This window comes from Eubalaena glacialis, chromosome 13, assembly GCF_028564815.1.
Source record: "Eubalaena glacialis isolate mEubGla1 chromosome 13, mEubGla1.1.hap2.+ XY, whole genome shotgun sequence".
Classification (NCBI taxonomy): Eukaryota; Metazoa; Chordata; class Mammalia; order Artiodactyla; family Balaenidae; genus Eubalaena; species Eubalaena glacialis.
This window is the reverse complement of record NC_083728.1, coordinates 23890237-23913301: the sequence shown is the minus strand read 5'-3', so window position 1 is coordinate 23913301 and position 23065 is coordinate 23890237. Positions and strand designations below refer to the sequence as shown.

At 50.3% G+C, this 23065-nt stretch overlaps 2 protein-coding genes across 11 annotated transcripts in view; both read left to right on the top strand.

The window, feature by feature from the left end:
• Positions 1 to 23065, top strand: part of CNBD2 (cyclic nucleotide binding domain containing 2) — a 177973-nt gene that overhangs the window by 130077 nt on the left and 24831 nt on the right. Inside the window, exons 14-15 of one of the 2 annotated variants that reach the window (XM_061210170.1) lie at positions 12282 to 12370; positions 12616 to 12660. The exons of the other annotated variant lie outside the window; for it this stretch is intronic. Of the exons in view, the coding sequence (XP_061066153.1) occupies positions 12282 to 12370; positions 12616 to 12620 (94 nt within the window). The 3' untranslated portion in view covers positions 12621 to 12660. Of the gene's footprint in view, positions 1 to 12281; positions 12371 to 12615; positions 12661 to 23065 lie in introns of those variants that run through there. 2 annotated transcript variants of the gene reach the window in all.
• The window catches only part of EPB41L1 (erythrocyte membrane protein band 4.1 like 1), a 91376-nt gene continuing 80595 nt past the window's right edge, over positions 12285 to 23065 (top strand). For 2 of the 9 annotated variants that reach the window (XM_061210162.1, XM_061210161.1), the window contains exons 1-2: positions 12304 to 12370; positions 12616 to 12686. In XM_061210162.1, coding sequence (XP_061066145.1) covers positions 12626 to 12686 — 61 coding nt within the window. In that variant the 5' untranslated portion in view covers positions 12304 to 12370; positions 12616 to 12625. Of the gene's footprint in view, positions 12371 to 12615; positions 12687 to 23065 lie in introns of all 9 variants that reach the window. The other 7 variants (XM_061210168.1, XM_061210165.1, XM_061210160.1 and 4 more) reach the window with 6 other exon arrangements.

The window sequence follows — 23065 nt, the reverse complement described above, 5'->3', positions numbered from 1 at the left end:
TTCTTCTAGGATCTACATATCAACCCAAGGGAAGGATTGGTTCAATCATTGTTGCAGGGGGATAGGGACATTCCCTATAGTGGCCAGGCCTGAGTCAAATGTCTACCTGTGTAGCAAATGGAGGAGCAGAGCTAACACCAGAAGAAGGGGGAGTGGACAGAGCCATCAGAACATATGAACATGTTAGTGGAATCTTGGGTTATAGGAGAATGAATAGTTTATAGGCCTGCAAAGCACCATAACTCCTCTCTTCAGTAATAGTAATACAAATATCAACAATGATAACAATAAGTAATGTTTATTGAATTACTCTCTCTATGCTGAGCATGGTCTATTGTTTTTCATGTATTATTTCATTTAATCCTCATGACAATCCTTTGGGTAGGTGCCATTACTCTCCCCATTTTATTGATGGGAAAACCGAGGCATAGCTAGTGAAGGTCACACATTGAGTAAGAGGAGAAGCTGGGGTTCAAGTCCAAGGAGTCTGTCTTCAGAGCTCACGCTCTGATCACTATGTCTACTGCCTCCTGTCAGCAGTTCAAGTGGATCCTACATCTACTTGCATGCTGCTCCGTGACACAGAGCTCATGACCTGCAGAGACAGCCCAGGCCCAGGTTATTCTGCTCTGGGAGTAGAGAAAGGCTTCCTTATGTTGCACACAGATCCACCTCCATAGATATCCATTCATCCGTTGTGTGGCTCTGTGGTAGGCTTTTCAGGAGATGTAAAGAAAACTCATCTGTGGGACTTCCCTGGTGGCACAGTGGATGAGACTCCATGCTCCCAATGCAGGGGGCCTGGGTTCGATCCCTGGTCAGGGAACTAGATCCCACATGCTGCAACTAAGAGTTTGCATGCCACAACTAAGGAGCCTGTGGGCTGCAACTAAGAAGCCCATGTGCTGCAACTAAGGAGCCGGTGAGCTGCAACTAGGGACCCCGTGAGCCACAGCTAAGGAGTCCATCTGCTGCAACTAAGACCCGGTGCAACCAAATAAATAAATAAATATTTCTTTTTTTAAAAAAGTGCAGATTATTAAAAAAAAAAAGAAACGAAGAAAGAAAGAAAGGAGGGGAGGGAGGGAGGGAGGAAGGAAAGAAGGAAGGAAGAAAGAAAGAAAACTCATCTGTGAACTTGCCTGAAGGGTCACCGTAACAAATAAGTAACGTTACTGAGCTCTCAAGCTGTGCCAGGCTCTGTGCTGAGCACTTAATGTGCATTGTCTCATTTAATTGCAACAACAGCTCTGTGGAGTAGGTATTATTATTGCCCCCATTTTCCAGAGGAAACTGAGGCTCAGAGAGGAGAAGTGATTCTCCCATGGTCAGGTGACTAATAAATGGCAAAGCTGGCCTTTGAGTTCAGGTTTGCCTAGCTCTGAGCCTGTGCCAGGAACCACTGCAATCACCTGTGCCCCCCAGAGGGGAATAAATAAATGTGTGCAGGTGTTGGCTGTGACACAGCCAACAGTGCACATTGCCACTGGAGAGGGACAGGAAACTGATGCTCAGAGAAACAGGGGGGCAGCGTGGGGCACAGCAGTCAAAATGTGCTTCCGGGAGTAGGGGACATTTGATCTAGGCCTTGGACGGAGCTGGATTGGGACGTTTGATTCAGGGAGGGCTCTCCAGGAGGAGGGAGCTGCCTGGAAAAAGGCGTGGAAGGGAGAAGCAGGAGTGGTTCAGTTTGGCCAGAACTAAAGAGCTGGGGTTGGGGAGGGTGACTAGCCCATCTTTCAGGCTTCCCAGAAAGACCCCTCCTTCCATACTATTCTCTTCAGAGATGTGAAGAAGTTTGATCGTCTCCAGCTGCACACAGGTGCCCAGATCCTTCACCTTTTATCCCACATAGATGGTGGACAAGGGCATCTGGGCACCAACAGGTGTCAGTCCTTCATTCCTGGTGGCGAATGATGGGAAGAGTGCTCCCCTGTGGTCCACTGCCCAGGGGTCAGCCTTTCCTCCAGGCAACACAAGCTCAAGGAACCAGGATTGTTTCTAAGAGCCTTGGTGAGCGGTAGGATTCCCCATCCCCTCCCCAGCCAGCAGGCTGAAGCATGTACCTCTAACCCACGGAGAGGCCCCTTTTCCTTCCCCCCGCCCCTTCCACACACAGCGGATCTCATCTACCTTGTCAGGAGATGGATAACGCCCCCAGGGCCTGGGCTCTGTCCTGAAAGTGCCTTCAGATTTTTTCTTTAAATAACTCAGGTGGAAAATTGGGGGAAGAAGATGTCAGCACTGGGAACCTCCCAGGTTTCACAGGATGGGAGAATGACAGGCATGTTTATTGAACTGGACTCACGGTGTGTCAGAGGCTTTATCACCCCCATTTTACAGAGGAGGAAAGTGACACAGGTACAGTTGTCACATGAAAGGTGACATCATTGTCTCTTGCAGGAGGGATGGAGGTGGGGGAGACTCAACAGGGGAGCACCTCCCACCCCCAGCAGCCTCCTCCCTGCTCTTGCCCAGAAACTCCTCTCACAGTGGTGGCTCGGAAATGCTGACTCTGGCTCCCCTGTCTGTTCCCCAGCCTCTCCCCCACGTGGATACTGACCATTTCCCCTGGCTTGCTGCCTGCCTGAGGGCTAGAGGGGCTGTCTCGGGGATGGGGGGGCCAGGCTTCACAAATGTCATCCAGACAAGATGCAGATGTCCAGTATTCCTTCTGTGACCCCTCTTGTCTCTGGGATCCCTGGATTTCTCCGACCCTTCTTGGAGGGATTCCAGCATTTCTGTAAGGGGAAAAGAGGTAGAAAAGGGCAGGGGAATTTTTTTTCTTGGGGCGGGTGGGGTGTTCTTCATCGCCATGGCTCTTATCACCTGGACCAGAAACAAAGTCCCTTATATTTTTCCTATAAGGGCTTTTCTATTCATCATCTCATCAGCTTTCCCCCATAATCCTGAGAGGTAAGGCAGGGAGGATAGAATTATCCCCATTTTGCGGAACGGTTAACTGAGGCTCAGAGAAGGTAAGTGACTTCTCGAAGGTCACACAGCTAATGAGTGGCAGAGCAGAGCTAGAAGATAGAAACCAGTGTCTGGAATCCTGACCTTTCTTCCTGTTGCTAATGGTTACAAGGACAGCCCCCTTTCTGGCCCAGTATGTGGGGGTCGTCCCCAGTTCAAACTTTCCCAAGCTTCCTAAGGCCTGCAGAATAAAGCTTCATCACCAGTTCTGAATCTGATCATCCCCTAACCCAGCCCGAGCCTACTGCTCTTGCCAATCTCGGCTGACATAAGAGGATGGCCTTTATCTTCTGATAAGGTGGATGAGATTAGACATTTGTTGGGGAGGATCCCTCTGTGGAACGTTGGAGGCACATGTTTCAGCCTGCTGCCCAGGGAGCAGATGGGGAAACTGAGGCCAGGGGCAGCACAATCGTTGCATTCAAGGCAGCTACAGAGGCAAGGCTGGGAAAAGGCTTGGGCTTGGGCTGGGCTGATATAGTGGGCCCCTTTCCCAGAAAATCCACAACTTTGTTTCACTAAGTGGAACACAGTGTCCACTGAGTGTTTACATTTTGCTCCACTTCTGCCCCAGAGAAATTCTTCCAGGGGCACCCTGGCCTTCTGGCATCTGGGCCAAACCAGGGAGGAGCCCTGTGTTCCTAGGAGCGTTGGGGCTTGAAGCTCAGCACTTGCTAAGTATAAATGGGGTTCAGGCAGGAATTAGTGGTGATGGTTGCACAACTCTGTGAATACAGTGTGGGCACGTTCTCTACCTCCAGACCTCCCTGGATTGGGGGCAGCAGGAAGCAAAGGCGCTGAGACTGGCTTCCTGGGCTTTATGGGGGCCTGGGGCAACTGTGTTGGCCTCTAGAACTCTTTGCTGACCAAGTTAGTTTCCCCATTTTTAAGTTGGGGACTAAGACTCAGACTAGGAAAGTAATTGACGTCAGTTGCTGACCCTGGATGCAAAGGGGGTGGGGCAGCTAGCAGTGGAGTGGGGGGCAGCATTATAAAACTAGAAGAGCAGACACTGTTTTCTTCATATGTGTGTCTCACATATGAAGAAAGGTCTCAGGAAAGATCTGAATGAATGACCTGGGCAGGTCCCTTTCCCTCTCCAGGCCTCAGTTTCCCCCTCGGGATCCACTGTCCACAGTCCTTTGTATTCCTGCTCTTCTATGATCAGTGAGTTGAGATACATGGTTGCCAAGTTTTCCTGGAGGTCAGTTGCCTCATTTGTCAAACAGGGACGACAAAATCAGCCAATCCTACCCATCTCAACGGTTACTGCTGCAAGGGTCAGAGAAGTGACCATATTGCTTTGGGCCACGGTCAGGCTTTGGCAAATGGGGAGTTGCTTTAGCAAGGTGACATGCTCCCACGGGGCAGTGGAATGAGCTGGAGCTACAGACTCAGACAGAGTTGGGTGTAGTCTGTGTCTGCTCCACCACCTATGGTGTGAATTTGAATACTTCATTTCTCTATGCCTCAGTTTTACCATCTGTAAAATGGACACAATAATAATTCTTGCTTCAGAGGTTATGGAGCCCAAATGAGAGAAGGCAGGCAACCTGCCTGGGACAGATTCAAGTGTTTAATAACTGATAGATTTTGCTATCAGTTTTTGGTGGCCATAATGATGATGATCATTGACCTTTAGAGATTGGGATTCTCTGGGGGCCAGCTGGGCTAGTGGTGGCAGTGTTATTGTTATGAATAATCTCATGTCTCTTTGGCACTTTACAAAGCATGTTCACATGCATCACTGTATGTGGCTTTCAGAGCATTCCTTAAGAAGGCGTCGCCATCTCCATTTTATTTATTTATTTATTTAAAATTTTATTTATTTTTGGCTGCGTTGGGTCTTCGTTGATGCGTGCGGGCTTTCTCTAGTTGTGACGAGCAGGGGCGTCTCGTTGTGGTGGCTTCTCTTGTTGCGGAGCATGGGCTCTAGGCGCCTGGGCTTCAGTAGTTGTGGCTCGTGGGCTCCAGAGTGCAGGCTCAGTAGTTGTGGCACACAGGCTTAGTTGCTCCGCAGCATGTGGGATCTTTCCGGACCAGAGCTCGAACCTGTGTCCCCTGCATTGGCAGGCGGATTCTTAACCACTGCGCCACCAGGGAAGTCCACCATCTGCATTTTATAAATGCAGTTGTGAGTCTTAGGAGAAGTGGCGTGCCCCTGATTTTAGCTCAGGTCTTCACGCTTTGGGAGCTCAACTCCTGGCCAAATGTGCTGCAGGGATCAGCTCTGGGTCTGGCAGCACCGACAGAGAAGTGGGGGATGATTGTTACTGACCCTCATTTTTACCCCGTAAGTTTTGGAGAGTGAGGGAGCAAGTGACTGAATTAAATGACAGAGTGGCTGGCTTGGTGGCCTTGCCAAGTCACAGAAACACACACACAGGTCTTTTATTTTGGCCGCGCTGCGCAGCACGCGGGATCTTAGTTCTCCGACCAAGGATCGAACCTGCGCCCCCTGCAGTGGAAGTTCAGTCTTAACCACTGGACCGCCAGGGAAGTCCCCCACACAGGTCTTTCAGTCCATACATTCAAGGTGATTGGGGGCAACCTGTCTCTCACTTTGGGGCCCAGGATTTCTGAAGCTGTGGGCCAACAGTGTCCCTGCTTGTTCAGTGCAGCCTGCCTGGATCCTGAGCCTCTTCAGTTTCTCGCTTCTGTTTCTGGCTCCCAACCCCCATCTCCAGGGCTGGGGCCTAGAAGTGGATTCTGCCTCCATTCAATCCTCCACTGAGTCTTGATTTAGTCAACCAGTGTGCACTGAGTTCCTGCCGTACACCAGGCACTGCCCAACGTGCTAGGACACAGAGGCGAACAGAGCAGGTACACACGTGATCCGTATTGAACGGCAGAACTTCGTAGCAGTCTCTGGCAGTTTCCAAGCAGTGGCGAGGAAGGTGTCTCTCGGCTCCTCCGTGGGATGCGTGATTTTGGATTTGGGAAAATGTGCTGTGGGAGGAAGCAGGTGCTGGAAGCCCTGGGCTGAGGGGTTCCCCCTCTGCCGTGGCCTTGCTGTGTGACCTTGGGCAAGTCCCTGCCTCTTTCTGGGCCTTCTCCTCCCTGTCTACCAAGAGAGGGCATTGGTTGAGGTACGAGAACAGTCTCTGACGTTTGTGGGGCACCTGCCTGGCCCATGTGTCCCAGGCTCACAAAAGCCCAGACTGATGCCAGGGTCCCTTCCTGCCAAGCGGTTGGCTTCTGGGTCTTGCAGGCCTTGGGAGTGGTCTCTGAACTGGGTTCTGAGCACTTGGGAAAAGTTGATTGAATCATCAGCCCCCCAAATAGTCTGGCCTGTGGGCCCCGTGTCCCCGGCTGGCACTAGTGCTGACAGAACAGGTTCCGGCAAGGCAGCCCCTGACACAGAAGCCTTGTCCAGCAGGGGCCCTGCATACTGGTGGGTGTAACCTCTTATGCTTTCCTTTGGGCAGGAGGTGATGAGAGGTGGGGTGGAGGTGGGGTGAGAGCAAAACTTAAAGGCTCCCTGAAACATGGAGTTGACCTAGCACCTCCAAGGGAAGGGTGGCGAGATTGAAGACTGAGAGGGCAGGTTTTCCCAAGTCCACACCGAGTGTCGAGTGCTGAAGAGCTACCTAGGAACGACGATCTCCTGCCCCCCTCCTCCAACAGTCACATCTTGTGCTCAGCTATTTCCTGGGTCTTGGTTACTGAGGTTGGGGGAGGGCAAGGGGTAGAGCATGTGTGTCCCCAACAAAGCAGAGAGGGTGGCGGGACTTCATCCTGGTGGCTGTGGTTGGGAGAGGAGAAGTGTTTGTGTGTCATTTTTGTCACATTTCCCTGCCTCCTGTCATGTCTCCCAGATAAGTTCCTGGGTCTCTTGCCCTGCTGGCACTGACAGCTGACATGCTGAGAGTCCAGAGGGGGAGGGGAAGCAGAGGGCAGGCCCTTGTGCCAGTTGGCGCCAGGAGGCCTGGCAAGTCCCGGCTGTGCCTGATTCCGGGTGACGGAGCAGTTCAGCACTGAGCGCCCACCCTGGCCCTGGGGCAGTGCCTGTGTCCTCCCTGCCCCTTAGCTCTTGGTGTCTGCAGCCTACTCACGCCCCTGTAGCTCTGGCCTCTGCCACCTACACCCCTGTAGCTCTGGGCTCTGCCCCTTGGCCTGGGCACAGGCACTGGTTTGGCAGGTTTTGCTGCACCCATGAACAGTGGGAGGGTTGGGAGCTGGAGCAGGGCCGGCCGGAGGAGGCAGTGCTGCCCTGTCCTTGCCTCCCTCCCCACCCACAAGGCCAGCCTCACCTCTGCCCCCGTTGCCATCTTTCTCAAGGGAGGCTGCACGGGGAGCTGGAAAGCAGAAGCTGCTCAGACTCCTAGTTCTTTTTTTTTTTTTTTTAATTTATTCATTTATTTATTTATTTTTGGCTGCATTGGATCTTCGTTGCTGCGCGTGGGCTTTCTCTAGTTGCGGAGAGCGGGGGCTACTCTTCGTTGCGGTGCGCGGGCTTCTCACTGCAGTGGCTTCTCTTGCTGTGGAGCACGGGCTCTAGGCGCACAGGTTTCAGTAGTTGTGGTGCGTGGGCTCAGTAGTTGCGGCTCGCGGGCTCTAGAGCTCAGGCTCGGCAGTTGTGGCGCACGGGCTTAGTTGCTCCGTGGCATGTGGGATCTTCCCGGACCAGGGCTCGAACCCATGTCTGCTGCATTGGCAGGCGGATTCTCAACCACTGTGCCACCAGCGAAGCCCTAGACTCCTAGTTCTGACTCTATCACTTACTCAGCATGTCACATCTCTTTCCCTTCTTGGACCTTAGTGTCTTCATCTGTGCAACAGGGTTTTCAGCTCAGTAATCCTCAAACAGCCACATACTATGATTCTAGTTCAAGCTCTGCCATGTTCTTTGCATCCTTAGGCAGGTCATAGCACACTGAGTGCCTCAGGTTCTGAGTGGGTAGAATGAGGGCCACAACCCTTGTCTGTTTCCTGGGGAAGGTGATAGGATCAGCCAACATCCTAGCAAGCAGCCCGTCTCCATCTATAGTCCGGCCTGCCCTTATCTGGCTCAAGCAGAGGGAGAGAGTGTACCTAGACTTGGGGCTTACTCCAGGGCGCCCACCACCCCGCCATCCTGAGCCCATAATTGCCTGGGAACCAGGCTTTCAGAGCTTCTCCATGAAGAGGTTGGGGGAGAACCTAGGGGGAAGGCCTTAGCACTTGCTGCCTCCACTTCCTCCTGACTTTTACATCAACTGTGGGTCCAGTTCAGGGGAAAGAGAGAAGGCAGGAAAAGTCCACCACTGCTGCAGCCCCGCTATGTGACACTGGGTACATTGTATCCTCTCACTGGTCCACATCTATACAGATCATTATATCCTCAGAAAATTCAAATTATGACAATGTATAGGTCAGAAGGAGGAATAGGAGTTAAAGCGGACATTTCCAGCCTGGGAAGGGAGTAGAGAGAGAGAGAAGGAAAAGAGGATTAACATTTACAGTGCCAGTTACTTTGCATACATTACATACATTATCTGTATTCTCAAGTCTCCTTTCCAAGTGGCAGGCAGAGTGGTCTTCGTAAAATACAAATCAGACCATATCGCTCAGGGTCTTTCCTCTGCTCCTAGAATAAACTCTGAACTCCTTACCATGGCTACAGGGCCCTGAATGAGCCTGTCTCTGCTTCCCCCTCTCCAGTCATGTATCTCCTCATTGGTCATTTATTTCTTCTCTCTGTTGATTTAACAAATTTTTCCCCACCTCAGGACCTTTACATGTGCTGTTCTTTCTGCTTTGAATTCTCTTTCCCTGGCTCTTTACAGTCTAGGATCCTTCTTATCCTTTACAACTCAGCTTAGTTAGACACCTTCCTTGCCGGCCCCACTGCACTGCTCTCTACCTCCGCCTCGATTCCTCACAATGCTTACCACAATTTGTAACCATTTGTCTTTTATTTTTAACAGCACGTTCACTCCACATTGCATGGCACCTAGTAGATATTCAGTAAGTATTTGTTGGATGAATGAATGAATGAGTTGTAGGGAAATGAGATGCTAGTTAAGTGCCTGGCTCAGGGCATGGCTCTTAGTAGGTGCTCAGTAAATGGCAGCTTTTAATGAGAACCAACATGGCTGGGATGGTAAATACTCACCAATTTATTGTGGCTAGAGCACGCATGTATGGGGCCAGCGGATGCAGTGGGAAATTAAGGTTGAAAAGATGAGCCAGGGGACTTCTCTGGCTGTCCAGTGGTTAAGACTCTGTGCTTCCAATGTAGGGGGCACGGGTTCGATCCCTGGTTGGGGAACTAAGATCCCACGTGCCGCGCAGCATGGCCAAAAAAAAAAGAAAAGATGAGCTGGTACCAGATCCTGGTGATCCCTTGATGCTAGGCCAGAGAGTTTGGACTTCCTGAAAGACATTGCTGGGAGTCACAGCTGGGCCATTTATGGGAACTGTAGAGCTCTACTTCTGAGCTGGGGGCTCAGACTCTTTGTACTTGAAGAGGTGGTGCTGTGTGGTTGGGGGAGAGCAGGGTTGGAGGCAACCTCAGAGGAACAGGCTGGGCCCTCTCCGGAGGCTCTCTGAGGCAGGCTATTCCCAAAGCCCAGAAAGAAAGGGCACTACCGGGAACAAGCTGTGTTTTCTGATACCACGTTGCCACTTCACTGTTCCTGGGGGCGCAGAGGACTGGGGCCACCTAAGAGCCCAATGCTTGGACTTCTATTCTGGCTCCTCGCCTTATCAACCACGTGACTTCTGCCAGCTTCATTCACATCTCTGATCCCATTTCTTCAGCCGTAAACAGGCTGCGTTAAGTACCTGCCTTGTAGGGTCTTGGCGAGGATAAATGAAATGGTGCCTGCACAGGGCTTAGCAGAGAGCCTGGTGCATACTGAGCACTCAGTAAAGGTGAGCTAGCTCCATCCAACAGTGGGGGGTTCAGAAAGGGCATTCCAGGCAAAGGGAACCTCAAGTGCAAAGAAAAAAATGCACAGGCATGAAACAGGAGGGTGCTTTGGAGTGGTGGGAGTTTGCTGCGCACGCTGGGGATGACAAGAAAAGAAAAGTGGACCACAGGCCGGCCCAGGTCCTGCAGCACATGTGTACTGGGCCAGGAGCTGGAACTTGTCTGGAGGGCGATGAGGGCCACTGCAGGGTGTTAAATTGGGAATGGTGTGATCTGATTTCTGGTGGCGGGAGGATGGGTTGGAAGGGCAAGGCTGAGGCCTGGAGGCCAGTGGGCAAGCTGTTGGCGTGGCCCTCACCACTGTTGGCAAGCTGCAGTGGTGGGAAGTGATGGGCCTAAACTCGGGCAAGTGGAAGGACAAAAGGGAACAGATGAGAGAGTGGGTGACAAGGGTGAGTGGATGGAGCACAGGGCCTGATTGGTGTGGGGCTGGGGTGGGGAGAGCAGCCGTATCCTGGATGGCTGCAGGGTTTCTTTCTTTCTTTTTTTTTTTTTTGGTGGGATCTTAGTTCCCCGACCAGGGATTGAACCTGCACCCTCGGCAGTGAAAACATAGAATCCTAACCACTGGACCTCCAGGGAATTCCCTTTTCTATCTTTTTTTTCTTTTTTTTTTAGGTTTTCTTGATAGGTCCCTGAGGGATCGTAGAGCTGAAAGCATGGCCAGTGCATGTGGGTTTGGATGTCAATAGGTTGACTTTTCTGGGAATTGAGAAGCTTCCTAAAAAACCTTTTTTTTGTTCTGACTCTCGGTGTGGAAAATCTTTCTAAAATCTGAATGATTGACTCCTCCCTGAGCGAAAGACAGCCTTCTGTGGGGATGCTGTGCACACCTCGTCCCTGCTGGGCTAGGGACTCGGCAAGGGAAGGAGTGCTGGCTTGGCCTGTAGGTGGCCAAAGCTGGGGGTTTTATCTGGAAGTGGTTTTTCAGAGTCCATCTGTTTTCTTGTGATTTTCTTCCTTCTTCTCAAAGTGTGTACAAAGAGGTCATTCCGGGGAGTGGAATGATTTATGTATTCCAAGGCTCTGGACCAGGGGCCAGGCAAACTTTCAAAAGTGGTATAAGGGGGACTTCCCTAGCGGTCCAGTGGTTAGGACTCTGCGCTTCCACTGCAGGGGGCACGGGTTCAGTCCCTGGTCAGGGAACTAAGATTTTGCAAGCCGTGCGGTGTGGCCAAAACAAACCGAAACAAAACTGAAAAATAAAACCCAAAAGTGGTGTAAGGTAAGCTCCTGCCTATGCCCTGCCCTCGGTAATTTTTTTGGTGAGTGTGGACTGGGAGCTGTCCTTCCAAAGAACCATAAGTCTTAGATTTTATACTTTACAGATGGAGGAAATGAGGCCCCAAGAGGAAGCGGATGAGACTTGCTCAGGTCCAGTTGTGAATGAATGCCGGAGCTGGGCCTGGACCGGGCGCCGCCCTTCCAGCTCCAGGCTCTCCTGTGGCTCTGCGGCTGGCACGGCCTCTCAGAGGCGTATGGGGCTGATGAGCTGAGGGACATCCACACAGGCCCCCAGCCCAGCTCAGGGGCACACACCTGGTGAGAGAGGACCCCCGCAGACAGGGCAGGACTCAGCTATTGTCCTAAGTCCCCAACTAAGAGGTCCATCCCTGCCCCTCCTCCTGATCTGAGATGGGTCCAGAGGCCTGGCTGGAGGTTGGAGGCTAAAACCAGAAGGATCGGGTTGGTTCCCTCCTTACGAGAAAAGGAGCAGAGAGCCCAGTCTGAATGGGGTGGAATACAGTCTGCATCCTACTTCAGCTGATTGCTGTGCTGAGCAGAGGCCTTTGTCTGCGTTGCCAGGGGAACCAAAGCTTCTGCCTCCTTCCGGGGCTGTGATTGGCTCCTGGTAGAGCTTGAGCTTTGGTGAATGGAGGGGCTTCCCTCCTGCCTACGTCTTCCATGGAGGTGAGAGACTAGAGCGAGGCTGCGGTCCCCATGGAAGCACCGCATAGGTTTTTGTGCTCTGCTCCTTCAGCTCTAGCGGCGATGGGTCCCCTTGTTCGTTCACTCTTTCATTTATCCCAGGCAGCATCCGTTCCAGGCCCTTCATTCTTCCAGGTCTAGGAAAACTAACCTATGAGACAGAGGACCTGGCAGAGCCACAGACTCACTCTTGGCCTTGGGCGGTTCCCTTCCCCTCCCTGGGCCTCAGTTTCCTTACTTGTAAAAACAAAGGCATTGGGCTAAACTCTACGGTCCTTCCAGCTCTGACTTCCCTGACCATACAGCTCATATCTTCTCCTTTCTGACTTCCCATCCTCCCGTCTGGCCTCTTGTTGAGCTCTGATCATGTTCTTTTTTGTAGGTGCCCATGCAAGATACAGGGCAGAATAGGGAGTTGCAACCAGCTCTTAGCATTGTTTCTTTTTTTTTTTTTCCCTAGGAAAGTTTTGTTCTCTGAAGCCTCTCCTAGAAGCCCCAAATCCTGCAGCCCCTCTTGTCTCATCCCCTTCACTTGGACCCAGGCTCGGGGTAATATGCCAAGGAGTAGCTAACGATGGATGCCCATCTCTGCTCTGGGCGGGGCGGAGCAGCAGGCAGGGCAGAGCGGGCTGGGGCGGGCGGGGATGGTTAGAAGAGCCCTGGGGCTCAGCAGTCCTGGATTCCAGGCCTAACTCAGCTACATGCTGGCTGGGTGACCTTGGTCGGGTCTCTCAGCTTCAGTTTCTGCATCTGGGACACAGGAGTGATAATGCCACCCTTGGGGTTTTGCAAAGGTTGAACGTGATGACATGCCTGCCCAACAGGAGGCACCGAGTCCCCTTCCCTGGTCTCTCCCCTAAAAAAGGTAAGGAGCTGGGGAAAGTCCAGACTGAGGAGGGCTGGGGGTGGCAGGGCCTGTGGTGCCACGTGGCAGACTGTAGCCGCTGCTGTTTCCTGGCAGTGCCAAAAAGCAGGGAGCAAAGTGTTGCCTTGGGCGGCTGATGTCTGAGTGGGGGAGGCCGTGTGTCAGAGCTAATGTTTGAATAACACTTTTAAGATCCTCCAGGGACCTCAGATAAGGATTTTTCAGATGAGCTGAAAATGGAGCAAAGTAATAAGGCTGAGCTCACTGGCAGGAAAGGGGGCAGCCTAATTGGTACTGGCCTTGTCTCACCCAGCCATGCTCATTACCACAGGCTGACTGGGAGAGTGGCCCCTGCATCTGGACTGTGGGCTGCAGCAAGGAAGGTCAGTTTTCTCAGAACGAGGGCGTAATGGGTGCTTCTTGTTGACTCACTAGATTGATGGTCAGAGGTGGCTTCTTAGGTCATTGGTCTTCAGAGGCTGGTTTAGCGTTTAGCCCTATGACCCAGCCTCGCTCCACCACTGGGCTGTGGGAGCTGCCGCCTGGGCTGGGCTGCCGCCTGCCCTGGGTGTGGTGGGAGGCTGGGATGGGACAGTGAAGTGGGATATGCGCACTGCTGGGGGCTCTTCCCTCCTCTGCTCAGGTCTGTCGGGCTCTGTGGTGAGGTGGGTGGACAGAGGAAGGGGCTTCTCAGGCAAAGAAAGCAGGCTGGTGGTGTGACTCTGGGCATGCTGGGTGCCTGCTTACACCACGGAGGCCCAGCATCTATGGGATGGGTCTCAAAGAGGCTGAGGAAAGGCCCAAGAAGTGAGTGTGTGTGTGCGTGCATGTGTGTGTGTGCAAATGCACCCACGTATGTGCTTGTGTAGAATGTGGTCCCCACGGAAACAGGTGGCAGAACTGGTGAGTGGTTATGGACCAGGAGTGCCTTGTCCTGAAGACAAAGAAACTCCTGACCGGGCTCTTCTACCTGAAGCCTCCTCTGCTTTGCTGGGCCTGGGCTGGGAGCGGATGGCCGTGGGGCGGCGCGTCTCTGCTTCTCCTGGGTGCCTGGCTTCCACTGGAAGTGCTGGTCCTGGGACACTGGCCACTCTGAGACTCCTCAGTGGGGAACGTGTGAGGGTCAATGACTGATTCTTCCTGGTGCCTGGGTTGCCTTGTGAATGCTGTTGGGGACATAGGGACAAGCATCTGGTCACCAGCACCTCCCAGGTGCCTCCTGGGGATCCCCACTTCCTTCTCTTCCCTCATCTCCGTGACACCACGCCCTTCTTTCCAGCTTCCCCACTACCTCCCTGGCCGGCTCGAATTTGCCTGTTCCCCCTCCTCTCCTTGACTGCTCAGTGTGTGGCGTCCTCAGGGCTGCATTGCAGTTGTTTTTTGTTTTTTAATAATCCCTTTTTTTAAAAAAATGAGCAAAGTAATCACAGTACAGAGATTTTGGAAAACAGGAAGAGGAAAAAAATGACTCCTGAGTATTGCTGAGAGTTTGGTTTCCTTCCAGCTCTTTTTTTACACAGTCATCGTCTTCCCCAGTTCATCTTCAGGGCTGTCCTGCGTTTTTCACTTAACGGTGGATGCGAAGCCACCTTCGGTGTCATTACAGAGGATTCCATTAAATACGTGATCCATTTACCCCTTTTCCTGTTGATGGATAGTCAGGTTGTTTCCAGTTTATTCTCTTGTAAATAACATGGCAATGAACATTGCCTAAAAGTGTTTTTTCTTTATTTCAGATGATGTCTCTTAGGGTGGGGTCCCAGAAGGGGAATTCTGGGTCAAACGCTGTGGATGCCTTTCAGGCGCTCAGTAAATCTTGCCCAACTGCTGTGCCACTTTACAGCCCCAGCGTCCAGGGTGATGGGACAGGAATTGCTCTGGATTCCTTTCAGGTCTGAAGAGCCTGTTCCTGGTGTCCAGCCCCTCATTCACTCTACGACGGGGGCAGAATAGGGCTGTGGAGTGAGGCTGCCTAGGTTCAGACCATGCTCCCCTCTTGACCTGCTTGAGTCTGTTTCCTCGGCTGTAAAATGGGCATGATGGGAGTGACCGCCTCGCAAGGTCATCGTGGGGCTTTATCAATCCGTGTAAAGTGTGCAAGCATACAGCCTGGCACTTGATAGATGCTGAGCCATGGTGACAGTGGCTCAGAGAGAGGAAGCTACCTAGTGACTCAGACTAAGCTGAGGCCAGCACTCAGGCTTCTGCCTTCCGGGAAGTCTCTTTCCCTGAAGCCAGCCTACCCCTGCAGATGGTCTGCCTTATGGGGATCAGGGTCCCTTTGTTGGAGAATGTGGTCGAGGGGCCAAGTCCGAGTGTAGCTGTAAGGTAGCGTCTCCCTTTCCTCCCAGAACCATCCGTTTTTCTGGAGTGCTGTTTCCACCAAAGGTGTCTCTCTGGCCTATTCCCTAGGGGTGATTCAGGGTATGTTCTGGCCCTGGGAATCTCCCTGGCTGGCCCTTGAGAAAATTTCATGGAGGATTTCAATCTTGGAGGGAAAAGTGGGCTCCAAGGCTATATTAATTTTCTTTTTTTTTTTTTTAAGGGTTTTTTTTTTTTGATGTGGACCATTTTTACAGTCTTTATTGAATTTGTTACAATATTGCTTCTGTTTTATGTTTTGGTTTTTTGGCCACAAGGCGTGTGGGATCTTAGCTCCCTGACCAGGGGTCCAACCCACACGCCCTGCATTGGAAGGCAAAGTCTTAACCATTGGACCGCCAGGGAAGTCCCCAGGCTATATTAATTTTCTATTGCTGTTGTAACAAATTGCCAGGGAAGTAGTGGCTTAAAACAACCTGAATTTATTACCTTATAGTTCTGGAGGTCAGAAGTCTGAAAGTGGACCTTATGGGGCTAAAATCAAGGTGTTGACAGGGTTGTGTTCTTTGTAGAGGCTCCAGGGGTGAATCCGTACCTTGCCCTTTCCAGCTTCTAGAGGCCACCCACATTCCTTGGCTTGTGGCCCTCTTCTAGTAATGGCATCATTCCAACCTCTGCTTCCATTGTCATACCTCCTTCTGTGACAGTCACTCCACGGCTTCGCTTTTTTACTTATAAGGACCCTGTGGTTGCATTGGACCCACTTGGATAATCCAGGCTAATCTACCCATCCCCCAATTATTAACCTAATCACATGTACAAAGTCCCTTCTGCTATGTGAAGTAATATATTCACAGATTCTAGGGATTAGGATGTGGTCATCATCGGGGGGCCATTATTCTGCCTACCATAGTGGCCAATTCTGGGGGCATCTCTGGATTAGTGGACCCCCAGGTACTGCTGGAATTGTGCCACCAACCTCCACGATGGAGGAAAGGTCAGGGGAACCCAGATCTAATTATGGTGCAGTTGGGGAGGGGCCTAAGAGACCGTATCACCAGGCTCTCTGTGGTGGAGGCCCCTGAGGGGAGGCAGTGTACCCTGCTGCAATGTGACAAAGGTGTTCCACAACGTAAGCATCAGAGAATGTAGCCCCTGGTCTTCACTGATAGGTGTGGGCCTGCTGTGAGGCACAGGAAGCCAAGCAGCCCCGTCCAAAAAGCGCCATCACTGCCATGTGTATATGTGTTTGTGTGTGTGGTTGGTCACTCATCTGCGTCTCTGCAGCAATACTCTTGGGAGGGGCCAAGGAACAACTCTTTAGAAAGGCCCTTTCTGTTCTTGTTCTAAGCAAAATAATTACACAAGTGACTAATTTTATCCCTAATCCCGTAATTACTTTATTATGTAACTGGTGAGAGGACTCCGAGCTGGGCCTATAGGGCCACTTTGGCTGCTGGCCAAGCTGGCCTGGTCCGCCAGCACGGAACCCCACCTTGCTTCTGCCCTGGGCCTTCCATGATGCCAGGGTTGCTGCTCTAGTTCCACTCTGGCTGAAGCCAGCTCTACTTTGGTATTTGGGGTCTAAAAGACCATCCTCCCTTTCCCCCAAATCCACGCACAAACACAGCTGCCTGGAGAGTAAGAGCTCGTGCTTATGGAATTAAGTCCGTAGGAGTCAGGAGATCTGGGCTCTCATTCAGCGTTCTCATTAACTTGCTCCATGACCTTGAGCTAGTCATTTCCCTCTGGGTCTCGATTTATCTGTAAAATGGGGCCCTTGCCAGCTTTAACATTCCATGATTCCATGAGGGGAGCTGAGAGAGCAAGAGCTTTGAGACGGAGGTACCTTCTTGCTACCTGCTGGCAGCATGCTCCAATCATAGCATTAAAGATCGCAGTACTGACAAGAGACATCATTTATTGAACAAGCACTGTACCAGGTCCTTTCTTAATATTTTTCTCATTCTATATTCAAATGACTGTACGAGGCAGGCTTTACAGAAGAGGAAATGGAAGCAATGATTGTATAGGGACTTACCCACCAGGAAGTGGCCGAGCTAGGACTGTAAGCTCTGCTCTTAGCTGCTGCCCTCCCATTCAGCTGGGAAGTGGTGGAGCGGGGGTTTGAACCCAGGTATGTCTGTCCCCAAAGTTCTTGCCTTTCCCATAAACCCAACATCCCAGAGTTAGGCTTATAGGGGTGACTAAACCTCTTGAAATTTGAATATTTAAACAAAGTTGACACAACAAAAAAATAGGGAAGGCAAAATAGGAAACTCCAGTAGACCAGGGAGACAGATGCCTCAGGGTTGCGTTCCAGCTTTGCCGCTGGCTCCCATTATGGCCTTAAGCAGGTTCCCACTTATCTCCAGTCTTCAGTGTTCCCATCTGTATGACGAGGGGTGGAATTAGATGGTCTCCAGAGGCCTTCCTGGTGTTGAGGCTCTGCGACTGTAGGTCACCTGGTTCCGGAAGTTGCCGTGGGGTGGGGGTCAGCCCATGGTGTAGGCCAGCGGGTAGGTGAGTTGGCAGCCCTGGTAGTTTCTATTATGTCCAGTCCCGTGAGAACAGAGACTGCTCAGATTTCATCCCACTGGGCGTCTGTAGAGCCACTTAGGCAGGTCACGGAGTCAAGAACACAGTGGAGGAGGTCCTTTCCTGCTGCTCCTACATGGTTCCTGCCCAGCTTGGGCTCTTAGCGCTATCTGGGGTCTGGGTCTGGCCTCTGCCTTGCTCCAAAGACTGCACTAGACTCAGCCAGGGACAGACAATGGCTGCAAGTCTTTGTGTGGTTTCTGTGGCGGGTGCCTAGAGGCCTAAGCATAATGAATAATAAAAGCTACTTTGTGTTTCTTAGGATGACCGCGTGCCAAGCACTTTTCTTGCGTTATTATGTTTGATTCTCTTAAAACCATATGACGTAGGTGCTATGGTCATTCCCACTTAACAGTTAAGGAAACAGACACTCAGAAGCTTGAGTAATTTTCTCCACATCACACAGCTAGTGAAGGACAGAGTGGGATTTGGGATTCTGACTGTAGAACCCATGGTCTTGGCCTTATGTCCTGGTATCCCATGGGCTGAAGGAATAAGCATGAGGTTAGGAATCAGCTGGTTTTTAAATCCCTACTCTCTGTTTACCATCTGTGTTTCCTTGGGTAAGTTACTTTATCTATCTGAATTTGCATTTCTTCCTCCATAAAACGTTAATACCTGCCTGTTAAGATTAAAGGTTACTGAGATGATGATGTACGACAATGCCCAGCATGTGGTAGGTGGTCCGTAAAGGCCTTTTACCATTTGCCCCACTCTCTCCTTCCCACTTTCCTCTATTATACCAGAGGCTCTTGCCACCCTGGAGTGCTCCCCACATGTAGCACATAGCTCGAGGCCTTTGCACATGCTGCTCTGCTGCCTGGAAGTTGCCATCTCTACACGTTACTCCTTCCTTCACTTCCTCTGGGCTTTGATCTTTCCCTGTTTCTCTGAGGATTCTGGGCAGCGGTAGAGGAGTGAGGCTAGATTTTCCCACAGGCTTGTGCTTCAGTGATGACCAGAACCACCACGTGGTGGGGCCAAATTTAGGATAGAGAACCCGCCCTGAGCATCCTGGAGGTGCAGGTCCCTACTGAAAATTCCTCCATTTATGCTCAACGGCTTTGCAAGGGTGTGCATACAAAGTGTGTGTTTCCTCTTTGGGTCACCCAATTTCTGTATTACGATACTCTCACTTTTTCAGTTCTTTCTCTAGCTTGGTCTCTTAGTCTTTTACTCTCTTTCTTGGTTTTCAGACTGGCACTTTTTGTTAAACATTTTTTATTGTGGTAAAATACTCATAACTTAAAATTTACCATCTTAACCATTTTTAAGAGTAGAGTTCAGCAGTGTTGGGTACGTTCACGTTGTTTTGCAGCCGTCATCACATCTCTCACCAGAACTTTTGTCCTGTAAAACTGAAACTCTATACCCATCAAACAATAACTTTCTATTCTTCTCTCCTCTCAGCTCCTGGTAACCACCATTCTACTTTCTGTATCTACGATTTTGACTACTCTACATATAACATATAAGTAGAATCATACAGTGTTTGTCCTTTGTGATTGGCTCATTTCACTTAACATAATGTCCTCAAGGTTCATCCATGTTGTAGCATGTGTCAGAATGTCCTTTTCTTTTCTTAAGGTCGAATATTCCATTGTATGTATGTACTGCGTTTTGTTTATCCATCCATCTGTTGTCGGACACTGGTGTTGCTTCCACCTCTTGGCTATTGTGAATAATACTATGAACATGGATGCACAAACATCTCTTCGAGACCCTGCTTTCGATTCTTTTGGGTAAATTTACCCGGAAGTGGAATTGCTGGATTAGACGGTTAGCACTTACTTTGAAAGCCACTGTTTATCGTGTGCTTACTATGTGCCAGGAACTGGGTTAAGCACTTGACATGTCTTGCCTCATTCAGTGCCTATATTCACTCTGTATTGTGAATACAATACAGTGATAGAATTATCCGCAATTTGCAGCGGAGACAATAAAGGCTCAGAGAGGCGAAGTTATTTGCTCAGTCTCCTAGCTGGGAAGCACTGGAGCAGGGCTTGGAGCTCTGACCTGCCGCCAGTCCTTGACCATCGTGCTGTACTGCCTCCCAGTGGCCTCTTGTTCTCCACCTGTCTGTCACATTTTCTGCCTCTGCTGTGTAGTTTCTCTCTCGTTCATGCTCACATTGTCATCCTCCTGCTTTGTGTGTGTTCACCCTCTCTGGAAACTTTGAGCAACTTGAGTAAAGCCCCTCTGATTGTTAGGAAGTTTCTGTGACTTGGAAACCTACAGAGGGAGGCCTGTAACTTGCTTTCTAATCATGGCTCTCTGGATTTACAGCTGCCTCTCTCCCAGTGGCCTGCAGGATCTCCTTCTGCGTCATGTGGTTGTGGATCCACAGAGAGCCTGCCCGGTAGGGTCAGTTCCCCCGGGGGCAGGGGCACTGTATCCCCCAAAGGGGCAGTGTGGGAAGGGAGAAGGCCCAGCCAGTCAGAGTGGGATTCTCCTGTCTCACTGGTTTCCTAGCAACAACACAGAGGTGGAGAATTTTATAGAAGGATGGAGAAAGAGAGGCTATGATGTGGGTTCCAGCACACTTGCCTTTTCCTGAACTTCAAAACAATCAGAGCGGACTTCCCTGGTGGTGCAGTGGCTAAGAATCCACCTGCCAATGCAGGGCACATGGGTTCGAGCCCTGGTCCGGGAAGATCCCACATGCCGCAGAGCAACTAAGCCTGTGCGCCACAACTACTGAGCTTGCGCTCTAGGGCCCGCGTGCCACAACTACTGAGCCCGCGTGCCACAGCTACTGAAGCCCGCGTGCCTAGAGCCTGTGCTCCGCAACAAGAGAAGCCACCGCAATGAGAAGCCAGCACACTGCAACGAGGAGTAGCCCCTGCTCACTACAACTAGAGAAAGCCCGCGCGCAGCAACGAAGACCCAATGCAGCCAAAAATAAATAAATAAATAAATAAATTTATAAAATGGGATAGCCTGGTTAAAAAAAAACAATCAGAGCAAAATATCCCCAAGTTTGGGTGATTTTACTGATTATCTAGTCCATCTAGACTTAAAATTTACATATTCATCAGCCATCTTTCTATAGTCCTTTTAAAACTGTTTTATTATGGAAAATTTCAAACATGAAGAAGAGTACTAGAGAGAATATTATAATGAACTTCCATGAACCCATTGCTCAGCTTTGACAATTTTCAGTAAATAGTCACTGCCCATCTACCCAACAGTGTGGAATTGAAATAGTTTATTATTCACATTTCTAGCTCCATGCATCACACACAGTAGTTGTTCAGTAAATAAGTAAATGCTGGATGATTACAAATCCTTTCCCCTCTCTGGGTCTCAGTTTCCCTATCTGTGTGGTAAGAGGGTGGGACCAGATGATTTCTAAGAGATGCGGCGTGGTACGGTGGTCAGAGCATACGCTTTGGTGTTAGACACACTTGTTCAAATTTTGTTCATTCCTTAGCTGAGTGTCTTTAGGCAGATTACATCTCAGGTTCCTCATCTGTAAAATGGGGATGCTAGCTCCTGCTTCTCAGGGGTGGTTTTGAGCACTGAATAAAGTAACTCTTTTGTGGCTAGTACTTATTACTGCTATTTTTAATATTAATATTCAGATGGGAAGATTCCAAGTATTTCAAAAATGCAAAAGTAAATTGGAATTGACCAGAATTCAAACCCTAGGATTCAGCTTCTTTTTTTGTCCCAGTCAGCAGATAGTCAGGAGCTCAAGAAAAGGGCAGTACAGCCAGAGCCAGTGCCCCAAATGTGGAGCTGGGAGCAGGCCCAGAGTGGGGGCCATGCAGGCTGATGCCATCTCCTCCTCTCCCTGCCCCTACCACACATGGGTGCCACAACCCCTGTGAGAGGAGCCTGCTGGCTGCCCCCTCCCTCAGTGAGACAGGCCCAAGCTGGAGAGCCCAGAGGTGGAGAGAGAGGTGCCACAGGATGTCTCGTTGCTAGGAGACCCGAGGAGGCAGCAAGGACCCGTTGCCAGAGCTGGAAGGGAATGATGGACTGGTGTGGAGATGCAGGGCATGTGGCCCCAGAAGGGCTTTTGTGGGGTTCTGGGTAGGGGGTGGTGGTATAGCAACTGTGAGCTCAGCTGGGAGGAGGGGCTCTGTAGAATTCGGCTCCTTAGAAGTGGGCTCAGGGTAACCTGTTCAGTTCTTCCATTTAACTCCTTCTATGTCGAACTCAGACCTGCATTTGAATCCTGACTCACTCTGTGACCTTTGGCAAATGTTGTGCAGCTATACTTGCTGGGCCTCATCTGTACAATGGGTATAATAATGCCTGTCTCACAAACCTTTGGGAGGGTTCAGTGAAATGTGTATAATAAAGTACTCTATAAAAAGGAAGACAGAGTATAAATGTGAAGATTCACTACCACTCTTATCTTTATTATAATAATTATTATTTCTCTTACTGTAAAATGAGACACACTCTCTCTGGGATTGGACTCTCCCTGTCTGGATGAGATTCATGAACAGGGGGCCTTGGAGGAGGGGACTTCCACTGTGGAGGCCTGTGTCAGGGGACTCTGGGGAATGGCTGGATGGGGCCCCCAGTTAGTGAAATCCCAGGGGGGCAACTTGAGGAAGGCAGCAAAGTTCAAAGCCCGAGGGAGACTTGATAAGAATGGTGGCTGAAGGTGGGGGGGCGGGGGCTCTGCTGAGATTCCAGGAAGGGCTATGATGGTTCAGGCCAGAACCTGTGAGTGAGGTGAGGGTTATGGGCCTTTCTTGTTGCCTCTCTCGTATAAATAATATATGTCCACACACGTACACACAGCAGAAAATAAACGATGAATTAAACCAAACCCAAACAAGCACAAAAGTAATTCCGCTATCATAAAACAATCCCTGGGAACATTATGTTTTGAATATTTCCTTCCAAGTTTTCTTTTTTCTATGTATGCATGCACATACTTTATAGAAATTGGGTCACATGTCCCATATGCTTTTAAAAACTCTGTATTATGTTATGAACATTATTACATAGAATCATATAGATCCATGACACTATATTTTAACAGCTGTATAGTGTTTCAGGATATGTGTTATCACTATTTATATAAAATACCCACTGTTTTTGGACATTTATATTAATTCCAAATTTCCACTTCACTCTGGTACACTAGACTCCTGTATACAACAGACAAATGTTCTTATGGCTACATCTTTGAGTATATCCATTAGTCTCACAGATAAATTCATAGAAGAGGAATTTCTGGATGAAAAGGTATGCACATTTTTAAGACTTATCATGCACTTTTCGAAAGTGCCCTCCAGAGGGGACTTCGCTGGCGGTCCAGTGGTTAGGACTCTGCACTCTCACTGCCAAGGGCCCCTTTCCTCCAGAAAGATGAAACCAGTTGATGGCTGCATTGACACTGTCCAAGTCTGCCTGGTTAACTGGGTGCCCATTAATAACCAGATTGCAGTGGTGTGGAGTGGGTGGCTTACAGATAGACTTGGGAGGGGAAGAGG